Source organism: Diceros bicornis, chromosome 11 (genome assembly GCF_020826845.1).
Source record: "Diceros bicornis minor isolate mBicDic1 chromosome 11, mDicBic1.mat.cur, whole genome shotgun sequence".
In the NCBI taxonomy this organism is placed as follows: domain Eukaryota; kingdom Metazoa; phylum Chordata; class Mammalia; order Perissodactyla; family Rhinocerotidae; genus Diceros; species Diceros bicornis.
Genome location: NC_080750.1, coordinates 41744706 through 41766691, shown reverse-complemented (window position 1 = coordinate 41766691; position 21986 = coordinate 41744706). Strand labels below are relative to the sequence as shown.

The following is a 21986-nucleotide window of genomic DNA, read 5'->3' as shown; positions in this document are numbered from 1 at the left end:
TGGACAGCTTTAAATAAAGATACGTTCTCCTCTTGATTAGAGACCCCCTCATCTCTTTATTTAGATGACCATACGTGGGAAAAATAAAACCCTGGGATCTCAAAACGTAGCCTTCCTTTTAACCCTCCCCATGGGAGAGGGGTCTTCTCTACATTGATGTCCAACTGGCCATTCTGAGAATTACCAAAAACTATGAATCCAAGGACAGAAAAACTCTCCTGCTGAAGCATCAGACTGTAACTAATTCCAAGGACTGGAAAGTAAAGGATGCTTGACCAACAACTCAGACTACCAATATAAAACTATATTTTGGTACCATTTCTTTCTCTAAATATATGTGTGTGTGTGTGTGTGTGTGTGTGTGTGTGTGTGTGTGTGTGTGTATATACATAAACACCCACCAGAATAGTCTTGATAACTAATGGATAACAGCAAACCCTTCATTATAAATGTCATGGATCATGTGGCTCCTATAAAAGTTCTTAGAAACTCAAAGTGATGAACTAGGCTATTTCTGGTAAGTAGGACACATATTTTCAAAGATAGAATTCATAGAAATGAACACTAAAATTCACACTACTCTAACTTGTCAGGCATCCAGGAACAACCAGCATCCAATCAACTATTAAAAGAATAAAACAGCAAACAGCACGATTTGGTCAACAGAGCTTCTGCAAATCAGCAAAACTGGAACAAGAGACACAAGACTTCAAATACCTTGTGAATATTTACACTAGATTGTCATGCCCATTCAATTTGTTTACTATCTCCAGAATGCCAAGAAAAATTATTCCCAAAGAAACTCAGAATGGTTTGCAGTTGCCACTTAACTTATTCCAAAATAATACAGCCTTGCTAGCAGCTGCAGATTGAGAACCAGTTACTATTACGATCTCTTAATAATGAAAGCAAAGCCTCTTTGTCTTGGACTGTCATGATATAATCTACAAGAAAATGCTACAGAATGATGATGCAGGATGATCAAAATATACGATAATGAAAATTTTGAAAGATTCCACCTTACCTGAGGTCTCAGATTTATCTGTAGCTACATAAATAATAGAGAGATGATCTAACAAATCTTGTGTGTTTTCTTCAAATTCTTTTGAGGAGTTCTCCATTGTTACAATTATGCTCATTTGTAGCCGTAAAACATCATCAGATTCCAGATAACAACTCTGATATTGGAGGGATGGAAAAAAAGAAAAAACTCAAAAAATCATCCAAACTTTGTGATTTCAAATTATAGAAAAAGAAAAGCATTTAAGGTAAGCACATGTATATTTTTCTGAGAATAGAATGTGCTATTTTATCTTTTATTTCTAAGCAAAGAGGCAGGAAGGAAGGCAGGGAGAAAACACTAAATTTTTTATTTTACCTTTAATTGCTGACACACTTTATTATGTAAACCGCATTCCAGTTGCACCTGCAAGAGGCTAGTATTAGTGGTTTCTGCCTAAAAGAAGAAAAAAGGGGGGAAAATACTTAAAAGAAGCAGGTTCAATCTAGTATTAATATTAAACAATATATCATTTATTCAGTAACTATATTCACTCATTCATTTATTCATTCAACATATATTGGAATATCTGCTAGATGCTGGGTATTACTCTATTTACTGGAAATACAACAGTGAATAAAACAGAAAAATCTGTTCTGCAGACTGAGCTTACATTCTAATGGAAATCATAAGCTCTCCCTTGGGCAACATGAAAATTCCTATTATGGCAATAACCAGACAAATATGTTCTAAATATACACAGGAACACTCTAGTTTGGCATTTCTTATGCTTTTCGAACATTTTGTTTCAACATAGGAGTCTACTTTTATTTTAAAGTAGGTTCACCCAGTAATAGACAATAATTAACTGTTCTTATGCCTGCCTTCCATCTGTAGAATGACCTTAGAAGCTATGACAAAACTATAAGCGATGTCCAAAATTCACCTGGCTATCATTTTCATATGTAGAAGCGCTATGGATGGAAGAGACAAAAGCATATGAAAAGAGTGCAAAATTTCATCAAATTCAAAGATCTCAACAGCCACATGCAATGATATCGACATCTTGAAGACAAGGAAATGCCAACTCCAATCCAGGGATACAGCCATTTGGGTGGGAGGGTGGGGGCTGCAGATGGTGAATACACAGAAAATTCAGGGACTGGCCCCATGGCCTAGTGGTTAGGCTTGGTGTGTTCCACTTCCACAGCCTGGGTTTGGTTCCCAGGTGCTGACCTATACCACTCATTGGCAGCCATGCTGTGGCAGTGACTCCCATACAAAATAGAGGAAGACTGGTGCAGATGTTAGCACAGGGCGAATCTTCCTCAAGCAAAAAGAGGAAGATTGGGCCGGCCCGGTGGCTTAGCGGTTAAGTGCACGTGCTCCGCTACTGGTGGCCCGGGTTCGGATCCCGGGCGTGCGCCGACGCACCGCTTCTCTGGCCATGCTGAGGCCACATCCCACATGCAGCCACTGGAAGGATGTGCAACTATGACATACAGCTATCTACTGGGGCTTTGGGGAGAAAAAAAAAAAAGGAGGAGGATTGGCAGTGGATGTTAGCTTAGAGCCGGTCTTCCTCAGCAAAAAGAGGATTGGCACGGATGTTGGCTCGGGGCTGATCTTCCTCACAAAAAAAAAAAAAAAAGAGGAAGACTGGCAACAGATGATAGCTCAGGGCAAATCTTCCTCAGAAAAAATAAATTCAGGCAGTGCAGCATGTGAATCTAAAGGACCTTGGCTGTGAAAATTCCTCTTTAGTTCAGTTTGATGCATCTGGCATATAATAATAAAAGGCACTTGGCTTGGCAGTCACAGTCAGAACACCAGGAAATCTCAGTGAGGTAAAAAGCCATTCCCCAAATCCTTGGCTGACTCAATTGTGGGTAAGTGTCTATTCACTCTAGGAAGATTTAGTATTAAGTAGAATCACCACAATTATGTTTAATTTGTTAGATTTATAAGAATTACCTAAGTACATTATATAAAAAGACATCTTTAACTACTTCAATTGTCATTCAGCAATTAAAGCACAAAAAATAGAATACAACATATTACATTTTAAGATGTTGTAAAAAAAAAAAAAAAAAAAAAGGAGTTTAACCAAGCTTGTAAATGGAATCAAACATTAATCAAAAGTAAAAGTAATTGAAAAAGTAAGTGCTAGTATCTGCTAGACTTAAACAGAATAATACCACTTGTGAACCGAACCTAAAATCTTAAGGAAGAACTAGACGTTTTAATTTGTCTTTTTTTGAACAAGTCCCACCATCAAAGATATAAAGAAAAAAAAACCCAATACTCTCTGAAATGGTTTTAACCAAAGCTATAAATAACCTCCTCATATCCGAATCCAATAGAAATTTCTTATTTTGTCCAATCCTTCTGCCCCATTTAACACCATTAACCACTTGTCCTTCTCTTGGTTGTCTCTTTGGCTCCTTCTTTGCTGGCTCTTCCTGCTCAACCCACCAGATGTTAGAGTTATTCAGGATTCTGTCTTTTGCCCTCTTCGCTCCCTCCTTAGGGGAGGCTCTTTGACTTGCTGAAGCCACCCATATTTATCTCTCCAGCTCAGACCTCTCTGCACACCCATGTGTCCAACCAACAAGCGGGCATCGCCTGACTCCTCACACATGCCAAGGCAGGTACCTTTGCTGTGTACTTTGTCTTAGCACCATTATTCATTGACAGCACTGTTATTCACACAATCGTTTAGGCCAGAAACCTAAAAACCAATTTCACTTCACCTTCTCACTTACCCTCTTCAAACAAATCCATAACCAAGTTAGATTGATTGTACCTCCTCAGTAGTCCTTGAATCCATTCACTTCTTTTCATCCCTAATACTCCAGAGATCGGGCGTCAGAAACTATGCCCATGAGCCAAATATGCCCCTCTGCCTGTGTTTGTAAATGAAGTTTTATTGGAACACAGCCATTCTCATTCCTTCATGTATTGTCTACGGCTGCTTTCATGCTACAACAGCAGCGTTGAGTCCTTGTAACAGAGGTCATATGGTCTGCAAAGGCAAAAATAAATACTCTCCAGGCCTTTACAGAAAAGTTTATGGATCCTTGCCCTAGAGGGAGGTGGGGAGGGAGCGAAGTAGGTAGGCTGGTGCAGTAACTTCTTCCTAGTCTCCCTGCGTCCACCTCTGCCCTCTCCACTCCACTCTCCACACTGAATCAAGAGTGAGTTTACAAATATGTGAATCAGGTCATGCCACTAGCTCCTTAAAACTCTTCAAAGACTTCCTGCTTGGCCAAAGTCCCAAATTCTTTACTGTAGCTACAAAACTCAAGCACCTGCCTCGTCTCCACCTCTTTGTTTATGCTCCAGCCTCACTGGTCTACTTTCTGCTGTATTGCCTTACAACTTCTGAATTTGCTGTTCCTTTGCCTTGAATCTGCATCCCCAACCCACCCTCCTTTCCACCTAGCTAAACCCACTCATCCTTCATGTCCCAGCTTACATATCACTCTCATGGAGGTCTTCCCTGACACAGACAGGGTAAATGCTGTTACTCCCACCCATGGCACCTTTTACCTGACCTTCCCTAACATTCCTCATTATAATGTGATAACTTGTTCAAGGTCTGTCTTCCTCAGCAGATTGCAAGCACCTTGTTTGATGCTTTTACCACAATGCCTACCACTTAATCGACACTCAGTATACAGTTGGCAAATGAAGAGAAGTGGGCACAGAGCCACAGACACTTGCTTGAAAAGGACAAGAAACTAAAAATAATAAACAATGGCTACTAAATAAAAGAATATATAAAAACCTGATATTTAGCATGTGCTTCTGATCTGAAACTTTCAAAAAAAAATTTTAAAGAAAACCCCACATCAATACACTTTCAACATATACATTTATAATTAAGTTGGTTTTTTTTAAACCTACAGCAATTTAGATTCTACAGGTCTTAACCCGACAAGGCAATTCTCTTCCTTAAAGTATTTTTTCAAATGTGAAGATGTTAAAAGTTCAAAATTATAATTGTGAACACAATTAAAAATTCTACTTTCACAGTGATCTGATGTGATTTAAAGCCTAATATTTTGTCATTTTTCATAAGTTTCTGGATGGATGAATTTATACTTCACCATTTTAAGTAAGATTCTTCTATAAGCTGGAAGCATAACAAAAATAAACTACTATGTTGTTTCATTTGTTATGGAAAATATTTCACAATCCCACAAGGGGGAGTTCCAGCACCTCCAAACTGCCCTTGAAGTGCACTAATTTTTCTCAAAGAGAAATTTAAACATTCGTGTCTTTCTCAAAAGAATAAAACTATTAGAATCTTGACTTAAAAAAGGAAACCATAACCAAAACATGAGCCACGTGGGGCAACCATACACACACCAGGATTACAAAATCTCCCTGCCAGGACCCCAACTGAGCACGTTTGTTATGACAGTGGGACAGCTTCTTATCCAGGAGTGTGCCTGTGCCTGGGCAGGTTATAAAAGGAAAACAAACAAAAACCTACTTCTCTACTTTTGAAACCTCCTATGCTACTTTAACAAATTTGTTCATAAATCATATAGCTAAAATAAAAAATAATTCCTTAGTAGTTTTCACATAAAGTATATGGCATTATTCCCTTTTAGAAGATGGGAAAAAATATGGTTTGGCGGGGTTAAATGACTTATCAAGGTCCTAAGGTTAGCTAGCGGAAAACCAGAAAAAACAAAAAAAAGCAGGTTTTTTTTGACACAAGTCAGTACTTTTTCTAAGTAAATCAGAATAGATCAAGTCTATTCCTCCTAGGTTTAAAATCCTAAAAATTCTTCAACGTGCAAACATGTATTAGAAAAACCATATCAAGAGATAATGCAACAGTCAAGAAAACAGCAGTGGTAAAACCCCTTTTGTAATGGCTTGTATTCCCATGGTTTTGTGGTGAAGGGGTATGAATGAGTCTAGGTAATTGGATCCAAGAGAGAAAAAAATCACCTTCCTCTACTTGCTAAAAAACCAATCTTTGTGTACTGGGCCAGGAGCAGAATGCGATTTTGGGGTATTGTGTGCAATTAAACAGGAAAGAAAACGATAGGCTTAAAGTCCTAAGTCATTTTAGATGACTTTTATTAACCACAGTAAGCCATATCCTAACAAAAATACATGAGAATCTATAATATAGTAATTAATCCAGACAGAATGAACAAAAGACTTGAAATTATGACAGTCCCAGAAATGACCACACGTGAAAACCTTTAAGTAAGACAACTTTTGAAATATAAAAGAATTACTTGGATAAATCCCAATCTTAGATTCTATTTTTCTCAGACATTTTTCTGCCCTTTCACAATTTTGAATGCTACCTTTTAGAGGTCCTTATAAAGGCGAATCTCTTACGCCAACGTGTGTATCAAGAGGAACACAGATTTCATATAAGCCATGTGACCTTTCCAGCCAGTGGCCCACACATACAGTGCTAAGTACAATACATTCTATACAGCAAATGATTTTGTATAAAATGGGCACTTTCCTGGGTTCCTTCCATACAACACTCATGCTCTATACCCAAACTCCTAAATTTAGTGTTTCCTGCATAACAGACAGGCTCAGCTGAGTTATTAGTAAGCACTGTACAGCTGCTTTACCCTTAAACAGCAACTGTGTTTCAACCCTCACCACTACCACTGCCCTTCTATTCCTCAGATACTTAACCACTGAAACAAAATTTACCTACCTTGCCAGACCTGCTCACTAAAATATTTGTAAAAACCTAGGAACTGGCTGATGTGAGTTTTTTTCTTTTAAGGGAAAAGGGGTTAAAGTATAGCATTTTTCCTTATCTACATCTTTTTAGAAAAGGTAGTGTGGCCAAGCGGCTTTGCAGTCAACACAGATTCAAGATGGAACCCCAGCCATTAAACCCTGGAGACATTCCCTACCCTTCCCAAGACTCAGGTTCCGTTTCTATAAAACAGAGTTAATGAACTCACAGCCGTGCTATGAGCATTAAATGAGATACATACACCAATCACAGGGCACTGGGTAGGCCTTCAAAAGGGAGCATTATTATGTTTACTTGTTCATTCGCAATTAATGCATTAAATTAGTAAAATTCCACAACAAATAATTTAAATGCTTTTGAGAAGCATTTTTCCCACATCAAAGCTGTCAAAGAGGAAACTCCCCTTCCCCGCTCCTTTGGTTTCTAAGTGAAGAGATTTCTTTTTCTTAAACACTTCAAATTCTTTCTGTCTTATTTCACAACTGGTTCAGAACCCAAGAAAAAAGTGTCATTTATTGCATACTACCTCCCACCCCCTTGAAATTTGCCAGAAACCCTGAAAGACACACAAAAAGCAATTTGGAGAACAAGTTAACACATAGGTATTGAGACTTTTAAGTTGGACCAAGTGGCAGTGGCCTGTGCTGTACAATGCCCTGGCTTTTACATGTGGGAAGCTGGCTTTTAACTATTACAACCAGGGCTGGCAGCTTCAGGTTAGCCATGTGGGATTTTCACCTTGGTAGGTCATGCGGGGTGTGGTGGCTCTGTCCAAAGGCAAGCAGCTATTTTTGTACAGTTGGATGCTGCTGGGCCTTAGGCAAATGGCAAGCAGGTCCCGAAGGCCTGGCTCAGCCCTTGAACCTAGGCCCAGGCTTGGCAAAAGTTCAAGCTTTATGATGCAGGCTGCAGTAGCTCGACCTTGAGCAACGTGGGCACAGCTTTTACCTAAGTAGGCATGGCCATGGAAGGGATTAGGCTATAAAAGAAAGGGTGTTGCAACAGAAAATAGCATGGTGGTTCCTCAAAAAATTAAACATAGAATTACCATATGATCCACAAATTCCACTTCTAGGTATATACACTGACATGACAGGAGGGGCTCAAACAGATCTTATACACCCATATTCCTAACAGCATCATACACAATAGTCAAAAGATGGAAACAACCCAAAATCCATCGATGGATGAATGAATAAACAAAACATGGTATATACAATACAATGGACTATTATTCAGTCTTAAAAGGAAAGGAAATTCTATCACATGCTACAACATGGATGAACCTTGAAGACACTACGCTAACTGAAATAAGTCACACACAAAAGGACAAATATTGTGTGATTCTACTTATATGAGGGGACCTAGAATAGTCAAATTCATAGAGATGGAAAGGAGAATAATGGTTACCAGGGGCTGAGAGGAGGAAGCCATGGAGAGTTAGTGCTTAATGGGTACACAGTTTCAGTTTGGGATGACGAAAAAGTTCTGGAGATGGATGGTGTTGATGGTTGCACAACAACGTGAATGTACTTAATGCCACTGAACTGTACACTTAATAATGGTTAAAATGGTAAATTTTGTGTTATGTATATTTTACCACAAGAAAAGAAAAGGGAGAAGGAAAAAGAAAAAACAAAGAAAAAGATGTCCAGTCAGGGCTCTCCTCAAAACAGAGAGAGCTTCCAGAATACTATCAGCTGCTTTTATAGCCATGTCCTGAAGAAACTGTTGGGTCCAACTCCAGGCAGGCAGTATAGACAGGCTTCTCTGAATTCTGTTCCTTTTTCACGTATTATCTTCATGGCTAAGAGTCAGAACTGCGAAAGGGTTTAGCTTACATTCACGTGGTTGGCCCACAGACTCAAAAGTTCTTCCCCAACTCTCTGGCTCTAGATTTATTATTCATCTAAACGCTAACCACTGCTTTAGATTTTCCTGATCCAAAGTGACAGATATGTAGACGGGTGGCAGATTTTATAAATGAAGAAGCAATAAGGGTATTCTTATTAAGGAGTTATGCTCTTATCCTGGGTTGAATCAGAGGAGCAACCCGACAAAATTATTACATGCACAAAGCAGGCAACCACTAAGGCCTATCCTTGGAACAATCAGGTTCACTCCGGAAATCAAAGAGGTGCTAAAAGGTTAGAGAAACACACTTTAATCTTCCTATCACAGCAAGAGGAACAAAAACAACAACAACAAAAGGAAGGCTGACTGGTGAAGCAGGAGGAAGAGAGGGCTCCCCTTAGGAGAAAGCTGATATCTTAGGGACCAACTAGACAGAGATAAAATAGAAAAGGAGACCTTGAAGACCCAGTTCAATAGACATAAAAGCAAGAGAGATAGCCTGGGCTCTAACTGAAATGAGAGATACATCTTTGTGCTTGTCGGAGCTTAAAAAAATCAAAATCAAATAAAGGAAGACAAGCAAGATCTCAACAGACTGGAATTTCTCTCCCAAAAGGAATGAGAATTCAGTTCTAGGAACTATGGAGAAACACACTTCTACATAGTAAGAACCCATAGTAAGAGCAATTGAGGGCCTGCACCTTCAAAGATAGAGACAGTTACACCAAGGGTTACATAAACTCTGGTCAGGCTTGTGATGGGGAGACCAGGGAGACCAGAGCAGAACACTCGGAGCATACGTTTGAGGGAGTATGTTTGAGAAGTTGACGGAATTAGGACTCAGCCTAAGAGAAAGCACAGCAAAGAGGAAACCCATGAAAGGGGAAGCAAGCAGGACCAGACTGACCCCAGGCTGACTTAGATGCTGATCTGATCGCAGGGTGTGTAAGATGATCCAATGCAGGGAAGCGAAGAAGATTCAGCAGACCTGAACTTATGGATTTTCTCTCTCTTGCTTTGGGAGAACTCACAAGAAAACATCTAGAGGAAAAGAAATGTATCTAGACCAAAAAGTAAAGGAAAAAGTAAAACAAGGAACGCACCAATTCCAGCAAACAGTAGTAGCTTACAAGTGTTAGAGAAAGAAAGAGATCAACAAAAGAAGCTGGTTAAACCCAGCTAGAAATTCAAGGAAGCCTTCCTGAAAGGAAGAGGAGAGAGAAGACAAGCACATCCTGGAGGCACAGCCCGCGCCTGCAGAGAAAGAATGGGCCCACTCACTACCTGGAGGAGACGGTGAGTGGCTCCCAGCCCTGGTGCTAGCCCCACTGGGCCCTAAGCTTCCAGAGTGTCAACAGCAGCTCCCCTCCAGGCATCTGCTGAGAACAATGCTCCTCTTGAAATAAGTGGGATGAAAAGGGAAAAGCTTTCCCTAAGAAGTAGGTTCCAGAAGCCTCAGCGAGTCCACAGTAAGAGGCAGTAGAAACCACAGCGCGCACAGGTCTCAATGTTTCTGCCCACAGAGACGGCAGAAGCTGCATCCTCAAACAGAGCTCAGACACCAGGCAGTGTTGAGAGTGCCAGAAACAAGGGCTCCAGTACGGAAAGGAGAAGAAACACACATCTAGTGACTGAGCTGTCACCACCGCAAATTTCTGAACTCTGAGGGCAGACCAGAGTGTCTTAGGTGCCACTTCCTGAGAGAAGAGGTGGTATGCACAGGGGGCTCCTCCCCAACCCCCAAAGGTCCAAGTTTAAGTGCAAAGGTCTTGGACTCTGAACAACTGGCACGAATGGAAGCTGAAACCATGGCGATGCTCTCCCTCCAGGCTCCTTCCTTCCTTTTGGCAAACAGGAAGTACTGGGAACAATTTTGCTTCGAGAGGGCTTGGATGGGGGCATGTTTTCCAAATTTGGTGGATGTAAGGTTGATAATCATATTCTTGTATGTCTTATTAAGATTCTAGACTCCAGGGAGGCTCAAGAGAAGTAATGAACCACTAGAACTTCTGAAACCCCGGGGAAGCTGCACACATTCTAGCGAGAGCGAGCCCCGGCTATAGCTGCTGAAGGCTCCCCAGCTGCACACAGGCATGGAGAACCGCTCTGGCTAAGAGAAAAAAAGTAAGGAATTGGGGAAGGCTTCAAATTCTTTGAATGTTAACTCACAGGCGAACATAATTTGATATGGGACTAGAGTCTTGAACTTTCATGTCTTGCCAGAGACTGAATCTCTGAATTTTACGTTTCTCCCTGAGAGTTTCATAATAGGAGAGGGTTTATATACAGAAACTTTTTTTTAATTTAAGCGATGAATGCATTTTAGCTATGTATCAAGTACTAAGCTTTTTACATGTATTAATTTATTCAATATCTACAGCCCTCCTATGAGGTAGTGCTATTATTATCTATTTTATAAATAAACTGATACACTGAGGGGTTAGGTAACTTGGCCAAGGTCATTCAGAAGCAAGATTTTTACCTAGGTGGTCTGATTTTAGAATTCCTCTTCCTATTCACTACATGATATATCTCTATGATGGGGCATCTTCATATAGCTAGTGTGTTTTCTTTATTCTTTCCTTTTTTTTTTTTATGCTATGGAAGATTCGCTCTGAGCTAATATCTGCTGCCAATCTTCCTCTTTTTGTATGTGAGCCGCTGCCACAGCATGGCCACTGACAGGCGAGTCATGTAGGTCCAAGCCCGGGAACCAAACCTGGGCTGCTGAAGTGGAGTGTGCCGAACTTAACCACTAGGCCACCGGGGCTGTTTTTTTATTGGAGTATCTTAACTCTGTTATTTGATCCCATTGCAAAAGCTCTGATAAGCTGTAATGGATATTAGACTCGAAAAGAATTTGGGACGGGAAACAGATGAAGACATGAACCTTCAACCCTGGGCACAGTGTAGCTTTGCAGCAGATTATTAATGAATTACTATATTCCATCTCAGAGCTTTCCAGGGGCAAACTCAACAGTGTACCCCAGCAGTCCAAGGGGGATCAACAAAGAAATAGGGGGTTTGTACCGGTGGGAGGAGGAACAGGCTCAGGAAGGTGGGAGCCAGCCGCTACAAGTCTGCTGATCTCCTTGTCAGAAAGAGAGGGCCATAGGCTTAATGACAGATGAGCCCAATGGGTCAAGAGTACAAAACTGAGGGATGTCATAAGGAAAGGATTCTCTTTCCCTAAATACTCCTGTCCTCTTGCCCCAAGCCCTCCTCTCCCCTCAAGGTAGAGGGAGTTGCCTGTTAGTGGGCAACAGACCATGACCCTGTGTGGTAGCCAGGGGTGACAAGGTGGGGGCTCTCCGAGGAATTGGTTTCTTTTCTCTTTGTCTCTACACCCTGGGTTAGGGTGTCTGCCCTTGATTCAAACTTCCCTTCCAGTGGGCCACCCCACGGTCTGCCCTAGGGGATAGGGAGTTAGCGACTCTGGCTCTCTGATCTCAGCTGACACACGGGAATGTGGCTTATCAGTAATAAAAAGGTGGCATTTTAGTTCTCTAACTCCTGATTCTTACATATTCACTAGTTCAGAACTTGGCCAGGAAGAGAGGTGCTATTTATTGGGCATCTTCAAGTCTTCTAACAAGAGTTCCTAGAATATCCTAATATAATACATGTTTGAAAGACTCCAAAAAAGATTCATGTCTCGTAACTTCGTAAACAGCTGAGATTATAATTTTTCCTTTTTAAGATCCTTTATTCAATTATCAAGCATTTATTTACCTCACGTTATATGGCCATGCTCTGTGCTAGGTGATCAGAAAAGAAATATTGATTAGGACATGACTCCTGCTCTTAAGGAGCTTATCATCTTAGCAAACGAAAACACGTACATAAAAACAAAAGCTTTTGAGTATTATACTTGCTACGACAGGGATCTCTCAGGGTTTTCAGTATGGAGCTGGCCAATCCTCCTGGGAGACAAAGCCAACACTGAGTTAAAAGAGGGACCAGGAAACTATGCTCTCTTAGTAGCCAAGAGAGCAGAGATGTGAGAGAAGCACACAGTGGGAAGAGGGAGGCGAGGAGGCTCTGCTGGCTCTGTAAGATAAAGAGGAGGGGTGAGGGAAGAGGAACACCTACACCCACGCATCTTGGTATTTCCTTCTTTCTAGTCTTTACCACGCTTCTTCCCTTTCTCCCACTCACCAACCAGCTTTCTCTCCTCTTCCCAAGCCCCTTTCCACTGACTCATTCTCATCTGTGGCTCCAAGGAAAATAAGAAAATTTTTAAAATGTAAGCAATTTCCTTGCTTTTAAAAGCTATATTCCAAGGTACGTAGGTAGGGGAAATTAAGTAATGGCATCTATTTACCCAACATATAATAATAACTTTCCAGAGTCTGACAGCCTCATATTTTTATATAAAAAAGATCAAACGACTTTCATCATGTAAAGAAATGCTATTAAATACATTATGATTACGCACGGATTTGAAGGAATTCTCAGCTGTCATACTCAGTAAATCTGTTTATTTCATTTAACTAATTATGTAAGACGATCAGGAAACCAGGACAGCCACAGTGGCCTTTAATCTTTCCCTGTTCTCTATTTTCCATCTCCAAAGCCTAGATCAGACTTCTGAAACTTACTTGTTAGTGAGAGACGTGCCTCTTTCCAGTTCTCCTCTGTCAAACTATGACTGAAAAACACTTTCCTTGTTCCCCTCCCCATACTGATTTTACAGACTCCCTTCCAGATTGCCACATTTAATTGACAGGGATCAGCAGCTCAGGAGAAAAGTAGCAGGAAAGCAACTTGGGGCACCCTCCCCCAACCTGGCAGGCACTGGGCTCCATACAGCCCGGGACCGTAGCCCTTGCCCAACACCTGTCTCCGGCAGGCAGGCGCAGGGCCTGACATCACCACTCCAAAAGCAAAGGCTGGGCCAATCTTAAAAGGTTAGGAACTCCTGGTCTGAAATGTATTAGCTATCACACAGAATACCCAGAAATAATCTTTCCTTTACACAGTCCAGTAACACGATACTGCAGTGGGGGAGGGAAATCCTCATCATACACACACACTCGGAAAAAACTCTCAAAAGAGATGACAAAATATTCATCCTCTTACGTTTGCTGTGTGTGACTGCGGTCTTGGTGCTTATTTCTAATTTTCACTTCTCTGGTTTCCCATGTTTTCTCATAATTACATTATAATTTCTTGTAAGGACACTCTCTTTTAGACAATTCAATAATATGATACCAAGTTGGGACACACACACAAAACCACCTTTACTTGGAGGGGCTATGTGTCATCGGTTTCCTTCTAACTTTAAAACTTCTCTGGGTTTCCCATAGTGCCTTATAATTCCATTTTTAACAATAAATATTATTTTACAATAATTCCAATAACAATTTAAGTTCTTTTAAATCTCTGAGACAAGCTTATTGCTATAGTGACCCTATAAGCCAGATTCTGAGACAATGTCAATTTCAAATATTCTGATTTTCCCAAATAAATCACTGAAACACTCCTCAAATCTCAATGGTTTGGATCCAAAACAACACTGAGAAAAATATTAAAAAATAATCTTGATTTTTCATGAGCCTAACACAACTATATTTACGTATTACATCCCACCATATATTTCCCAGTTACAATCAGAGAGTAGGGTCTAGCTTACATTCTGCTATTCACTTGTCAGACATTTCTACATAACCATCATAATTATAACTCGAAAGAACTACTTAATAGTCTACCATGTTGACATGGTGAAATTTATCAACTCTTTCTTCTACTGTTGAGTCTTTACGCTGTTTCTATTGTCTTTGCCATTATAACAATGCTGCAAAAAATATTTTATTTGCATTTATCTTTCCTGGATGATGGATTACTAATTCAACAAACATGACAATCGTCAGCACATTTACTATACATTGGGAAAATTTAAAGCATACTGAGTTGGCACTGCCAATCCTGGCTCTGCTCTCAATCTCCACTAAGTAACTTAAACTCTAAGTCCATTCTACAATTTCTGAAATAAGAATAATACCACCTGCCCTGGTAGTAAATCTATTGAAGGTCAAACTGGTTGATGTGGTGAAAAGGTGAACTTATACAAATCTTAGATGTTATAACTGGCAGATATGCTATTTGGGGATCTCAACTCAGATGCCCACTGATTCATCTATCTATTAAAAACTCTGGGGGCTGGCCTGCACTAAGTTGATGTTGAGATTATAAAAATGAAAAAGCAACAGGCCCTGACCCAGAGAGGCTCATGGAAGAGTAGGGGAGGGAGATAACACAGGACACTAACTGTTAAAGTAGGAGACCAGAGCACAGACTTGCCTGGAACTTGGAGAGGTTCCAGAGGAGGTGATATCTGAACTGGGTCTCAAAGGTTGGAATTGGAAGGATAATTAGAGTTAGAATGGGGTAAAAGCTTATAGAGGTGAGAGTTCGTCAAAAAAGCGATGGAATGTTCTGGCAAAGAGGAGAGGTTTGAAGGCCACAGTTGAGAAGAGAGGGGTAGGACCTCTAGGGCTGGAGAAGCCGGACCCAGATGGCAAAGGACCTTGTATGCCAAGCTAAGGCACTTGGACTTTATCCTGTCAACAACACGGGACCCAGCTAGTACAATGACCAGGGAAATAATGAACGGTTTTGTTGAAGAAGACATCGTCAGGAGTACTGTGACAGGTGGACTGGAGCAGAGACAGACTAACTGGGAGAATAACCCAGGTGCCAAATGATGATAAGATGGCAACAACAGCAGGGGGACCTCAGATGCTCACTTAGGCCCACTGAGATGTCTCACCTGCTAGGAATTCTCACTCCAAAACGGCCAAAACAAATGAAAAAGAAGGACCAAATGAAAAGGTTTAAAAAGAAAAAAAGCAATCTCAATTCCTCATGTTTCCCTACTTTCTTCCTAAGAGCAGACACATATGTGCTGCAGAGATGGAAATGTACACCCTCCTTGCCACTGAACTCAGCGATTGCTATAAAACGCCAGCTAGAATTTAGATAGAAGACAAATCACACAAACCCTCTTGTTTTCAGCAGAAGAGTGTAAGCTCTTTAATCCAATTCAATTGAGCAGGAAAAATGCACAAGTCAGACATGAATGGCAACAGACGCAAAAAGGACAAAAATGAAGCCATACTACCAAAAAATGAGATAACTTAACAATTATTTGCTGGCACCCTAGTTTATTTCATAAGATGGATAAATTTTTTTGTTATCCCAAAAAACAAACTGGGATCTTAAACAGGATTCATATTAACAGAGCAGAACCAATCACAATCCATATGACACTATGAACATTAACACTGTTTTTCCCCTACTCACAGAAATCAGATCAAATAAAATGGACTTATTTTGCTTCACCTTTTTTTCCTAAATACATGCTCTTTTAGAAAAGGAGGAAAAATGCCCTTTTCGCAGTTCTGTCATGCAGTTATACTTCATGATCGGGGTTAGGTCTATACTGGGCGCCTTACACATGCTCACTTAATGCTTCCAAGAGGTAGTGCTGCTCAGTGGGAAAATCACAGACTTGGAAACAGACAGACCTAGGTATAAAAGCAGCTTTTTTTTTTTTTTTTTTTGTGAGGAGATCAGCCCTGAGCTAACATCCGCCAATCCTCCTCCTTTTTTTTTGCTGAGGAAGATGGCCCTAGGCTAACATCGGTGCCTATCTTTCTCCACTTTATACGGGACGCCGCCACAGCATGGCTTACCAAGCAGTGCGTCGGTGCGCGCCCGGGATCGACCCCGGGCCGCCGCAGCGGAGCGCGCGCACTTAACCGCTTGCGCCACCGGGCCGGCCCCTAAAAGCAGCTTTTTGACATCATGCAAGTAACTGATTTTTCCTCCTGTCCATATCCCTAAAATAAATCCAACATTTTTTGAGTATTATTTAAACTTGATTTTTGTCACAGCTATCTAATCTTTTAATAGCTTAGGAAAGAATAAGACCAACTGTTCCTCCAGTATATCCACGTGAGGTCATTTGTAGTAAGTTGCAAAGATAAGTGAGCCAAGGTGTTCTGATTGCATAAACTTTCTAGTTGCTACCTTAGGAAGCAACTTTAAGACAGCGTGAGGAGAGGCCAGTGACAATCCCTAGATCTGAAAAACTCAACACGGCTAGTTAATTCTCAGTGAAAGAGCTCCTCTATCCTCCATCAAGATTCACTTCATATGGATATAAAGTTTGTAAGGATGTGGAGAAAAGGGAACTCTTGTGCACTGCTGGTAGGACTATAAACTGGTGCAGCCCCTATGGAAAACAGTATGGAGATTCTTCAAAAAATTAAAAATAGAACCATCATATGATCCAACAATTCCACTTAAGGGTATTTATCTGAAGAAAACAAAAATACTAACTAGGGGCCGGCCCCGTGGCTTAGCGGTTAAGTGCACGCGCTCCGCTACTGGTGGCCTGGGTTCAGATCCCGGGCGCACACCGACGCACCGCTTTTCCAGCCATGCTGAGGCCGCGTCCCACATACAGCAACTAGAAGGATGTGCAACTATGACATACAACTATCTACTGGGGCTTTGGGCGGTGGGGGAAGGAGGAGGATTGGCAATAGATGTTAGCTCAGAGCCGGTCTTCCTCAGCAAAAACAGGAGGATTAGCATGGATGTTAGCTCAGGGCTGATATTCCTCACCAAAAAAAAAAAAAACTAACTTGAAAAGATATCTGCACCCCCACATTCACTGCAGCATTGTTTACAATAGCCAAGGTAAGGAAACAACCTAAGTGTCTATCGACAGATGAATGGATAAAGAAAAGGTGATACATATATATATATACACACACACACACACATCTACATACATACACATACATACATACATACAGTGGAATATTATTCAGCCATCAAAAGGATGAAATTCTGCCATTTGTGACAATATGGATGGACCTTGAGGGCATTATGCTAAGTGAAATAAGTCAGACAGAGAAAGATAAATGCTGTATGATGTCACTTATGTATGGAATCTAAAAAAAAACAAACTCATAAAGAGAACAGATTGGTGGTTGCCAGAGGCAGGGATGAGCAAAATGGGTGAAGTGGGTCAAAAGGCATAAACTTCCAATTATAAAATAAATAAGTCCTGGGATGTAATGTACAGCATGGGGGAAAATAGTTCAAACTCGTGCAACTGAAGCTGAAGGTCTGAGAACATCTCCTGTGTAGCCCTAGCTCCCCCTTAATGACCCATTTACACACCTTTCTCTAGCAATCTCTGTAAAGCCTCCATGAAACTATGTATATTTTTGTGCTTTATAAGCTTATTTGATAAGAATTGTCCTGTCTATCCCCGAATGTATAAGAGTAATAACTTTCATTCATTCGTGCCAACACATATTAACTGAGCACCTACAAAGCATCAGTCAGCGAACAAAACAAAGATCCCTGCCCTGCGGGGCTGATGTTCTAGTGGGGGACTAGCACAGATGGCTCTCATTCTGAGCACTGGGGTTCCTGTCCTAGAGCACCAGCTTCTAATTATCCCAGTACACGACCAGAACCTAGTTCAGCTTTTCTACACCTGATTTATGGTAGAGGGAGCCACATCGAGTGTTTCAGGTCATATACATCACACCCTGCACAAAGGTGCACACCTGGGTCTGACTGTTTCTGATTTAATTTCTCAGGATGGAATTTTGTTGGGTGTGCAGCAGCAAAATATCTGATGTCTTCTGTGATCACTCGGACAACTCAAATTTCTTTCAAGTTTTGAATCAGATAGCTTACAGCCCTCTTAAAAATGTGATTTGAATTATGCGTCCTTAATGCAGCACCTCAAATACATCTGCCATTGTCTGATCCACGCTCATAATTTTACAAGATCTTCCTGCTGTTTTTCCTTCTCTGATCAGCATTTCACAGCTTGGACAAGTCGAGCAGCATCTGCACATTTTGGAGCCTTCACCCTCCAGACTACTGATATTCAGGGATCCTTGGGTGCCTGTCTTTTCATCCTTTTGCCTATGTTTAAGGCAGATAATTTTTTAAATAATGAATTCTACTAAAATCCAACTCTATTTAGACCCATATGTAAGGCAGACCCAGACACATAAGCAGCCTGTACTTTTCACCCACTCCCACAAAAAAATCCAAAAATTATGTGGACCCATCATTTGAGTGAAAATACTTTTAAATTGCTACCACCACCTTAGTCTGTCTTCTTATAATGATCCAGTGGACTCACATACAGTGGACTGTATTTCGTCTTTCAACTTCAAACTTTATTCATAAGCAAAATAAAGTTAATTCTCTTCATGCGGAACTAAGGAGACAGTCAAAGCAAAGTTGATATTAATTTCCGCCTAAACTTTCTCACTCTTTAGCTTCCTACCAGATATACTTGCCAGCTCTGTACTGGAGAAGTCGATTATGAGTAACTTCCACACCTTGCGTCCCCCTTTAGAGAGAAGCTGACCTCCTGAACTCACCACCCACCCCAGAAACCAGACGGGTTCCTCACCACAGGCAGAGGGTAGAAAACTCGAGACAGACAGAATATCAAAATAAAGACATTTCTTCCTGAGAAAGGACAGCTGGCAACCTTACAGCCACTTAAAATACAACACAGAACACATATAAGTACACAGTTTAAATGTGGAAGTATTACAGTTAGAATTTTTTCTGAGGAATACCATAATTATTTCTTAAGTCTAAATTTTGTAGGTTTCTGTTTTTAGGTATAGTAAGCCTTGAAAAATACTTTAAAATTTCTTTCTCTGAATCACCGTAGAAATGAAATAAATTAAAATAATTGGCTTTTAAGAGATATTTTTTGATATTCAGATCTTTAAAGAATGGTTTCTAATAAAAGTTCAGCCAAAAAATTTGAGTTTTATCTATAAACTCTGAGATGTATTGTATATTATCCCATCACAAGAGTATGGACATTGTGTTGTTTTCACTGCCCTACGATTTATGGGAACATTCAAGAAATGATGCTCAATAACTATTTATTAACTGACTGATGGGCAAGAGCTATGTCCAACCGGGGTAGCCTTAGAGCGTGACTTAACTAAACCCATAGATCCTGGTATAAGTGAAAAGTGAAGGAGAGAATCTACAGTTGGGAATGGAGCTGAAGCTTAGAGAGTCCACAAGGAGGCCAAAACAATTCAATGGGGAAAGAGTTATCTTTTTAACAAATGGTACTTTATCTATTGGATATCCATATGCAAAAGAATGAATTTGGATCCCCAAGCTCACACTATACACTAAAATGAAGTCAAAATGCATCACAGAACTAAATGTAAGAGATAAACCATAAAACTTTTAGAAGAAAACATAGGTGTAAATCTTAGTAATCTTGGGTCTTTTTAGATATGACATTAAAAGCATAAGTGACAAGGGAAAATATAGGTAAACTGGACTTCATCAAAACCAAAAACTTGTGCCTCAAAGGACATCATCAAGAAAATGAAAAGACAACCAACAGAATGGGAGAAAATATTTGCAAATCATGTACCTGATAAAGGTCTAGTATCTATAAAATATAAAGAACTCTTACATCTCAACAATAAAAAGACAAACAAATAACCCAATTTAAAAACAGGCAAAGGATGTGAATAGACACTTCTCCAAAGTAGATACACAAACGACCAATAAGCACATGAAAAGATGCTCAACAGGATTAGTCATGAGGGAGATGCAAATCAAAACCACAGAAGATATCACTTCACATCCCCTAGGATGATTATAAAAAAACAAAACAAAAAACATAAAATAACAAGTGTTGGCGAAGTTGTAGAGAAACTAGAATCCTCGTGTATTGCTGATGAAATTGTAAAATAATGCAACCACTTTAGAAAATAGTTTGACAGTTCCTCAACATGTTAAAAATGTAACTACCATATGACCCAGCAAAATTCCACTCCTATATATACACCCAAGAGAACAGAAAACGTGTCCACACAAACTTGTATGTGAGTTTTCATAGTGACATTACTGATAATAGACAAAAAGTGGAAACAACTTAAATGTCCACCAATTAATAAATGGTTAAACAAAATGTGGTATGTCCATACAATGGTATATTATTTGGCAATAAAAAGGAAGGAAAGACTGATATATGCTATGACATGGATGAAACTTGAAAACAGTATGCTAAGTGAAAGAAGCCAACCACAAAAGACCACACATTTCATTTATATGAAATGTTCAAAGTAGACAAATCTATAGAGACATTACTCTGCAGAGTAATGGTTGCCAGGGACTGAAGCAATGAAAATGTTCTAAAATTAGACTGTGGTGATTGTTGCACAACTCTGTGACTATACTAAAAACCACTGAATTGGTTTAAATGGGTGAATTTTGTGGTATGTGAATTATATCTCAATAAAGTTGTTAAAAAATAAACTAAAATGCAAAAAAGGAAAAAGAAACCAAACAGAGAGAGTTTGGTATCAGCTAAGGCAGAAACAAAGACCAAGAGAAGCCAAGTCACCACCACGGTGGGCCACAGGGCAGGGAGCAACAGAAACCACTCCCCAGCTCAGCCAAAACTTCACTCAACCAACGTTTCTGGGCACCTCCAACTGCAGGACCTGAGCTGGCACAGGGAATACCAAGGAGAGCCAAATCAGATAGTCTTCCCCTTCCCCGGGCTTAAATTCCATGGAGTAAAGGAAAGAGTAGCGAAGTAACCACATTATGGGGTCTGTGATCATTTAACGGGGACACATGTGCATAGGGGGAAGGAACACACTTCTACCACAATCCAACAAAGGTCCTGAACTAGAATAGGGAGGAACAACGAGATTCCCTGAAGAACTCAAGCTTAAGTTGAAAAAGGAAGGATGAAATGAAGGTTAATTTGGAGAAAAACTGGAGGAGGGGGAGTTTGAGGAAACTGCAGACACAAAGAATCTGTGGCAGGAGTGAAAACGGCACGTGTAAGCAAGCAGAGGAAGGCTAGTGTGACTGTAACTCAGAGAACAAGCGAGTGGTTGTAATGAGACAGAAGAGAAACAGCAGCAAGACCATGCAAGGCCTTATAGCCACACAGAGGATTTGGTTTAAATGCTAAGACCCACGGGAACGCACTGAAATGTGTTAAGCAGGTGACTAAGGTGGTCCAACTTGCATTTTTGGGAAAGGGACTAGAAAGGGCCAAAGTAGATGCTAGCAGACCAGTTAGAGGGCTACTACAGTGGCCTAGGAGAGAGATGATGATGGCCTGGATGCAGGAAAGGGCAGTGGGCGCCACAGCCAGTAGACAGGATCTGCCAGGTAGAGCAGATAACACACAAGCTCTCTTCATATCAAGAAAATGAGAGTTCTCGTCATGGCAAGATCCCATGCAGGCCTCTGCAAGGTCAGTTTCCTCTCCCCCTTAATTCTACATATCTTTAAATTAACCCCTGTTAACTAAAGGAATCTGAA

The 21986-nt window shown here is 40.5% G+C and overlaps 1 protein-coding gene across 3 annotated transcripts in view; it reads right to left on the bottom strand.

Moving 5' to 3' along the window:
- Window positions 1-21986, bottom strand: part of TMEM131L (transmembrane 131 like) — a 158699-nt gene that overhangs the window by 55313 nt on the left and 81400 nt on the right. For all 3 annotated transcript variants that reach the window (XM_058550231.1, XM_058550230.1, XM_058550232.1), the window contains exons 8-9: window positions 1379-1456; window positions 1025-1178 (exon numbers count right to left, since the gene is read on the bottom strand). In XM_058550231.1, the coding sequence (XP_058406214.1) occupies window positions 1025-1178; window positions 1379-1456 (232 nt within the window). The remainder of the gene's footprint in view (window positions 1-1024; window positions 1179-1378; window positions 1457-21986) is intronic.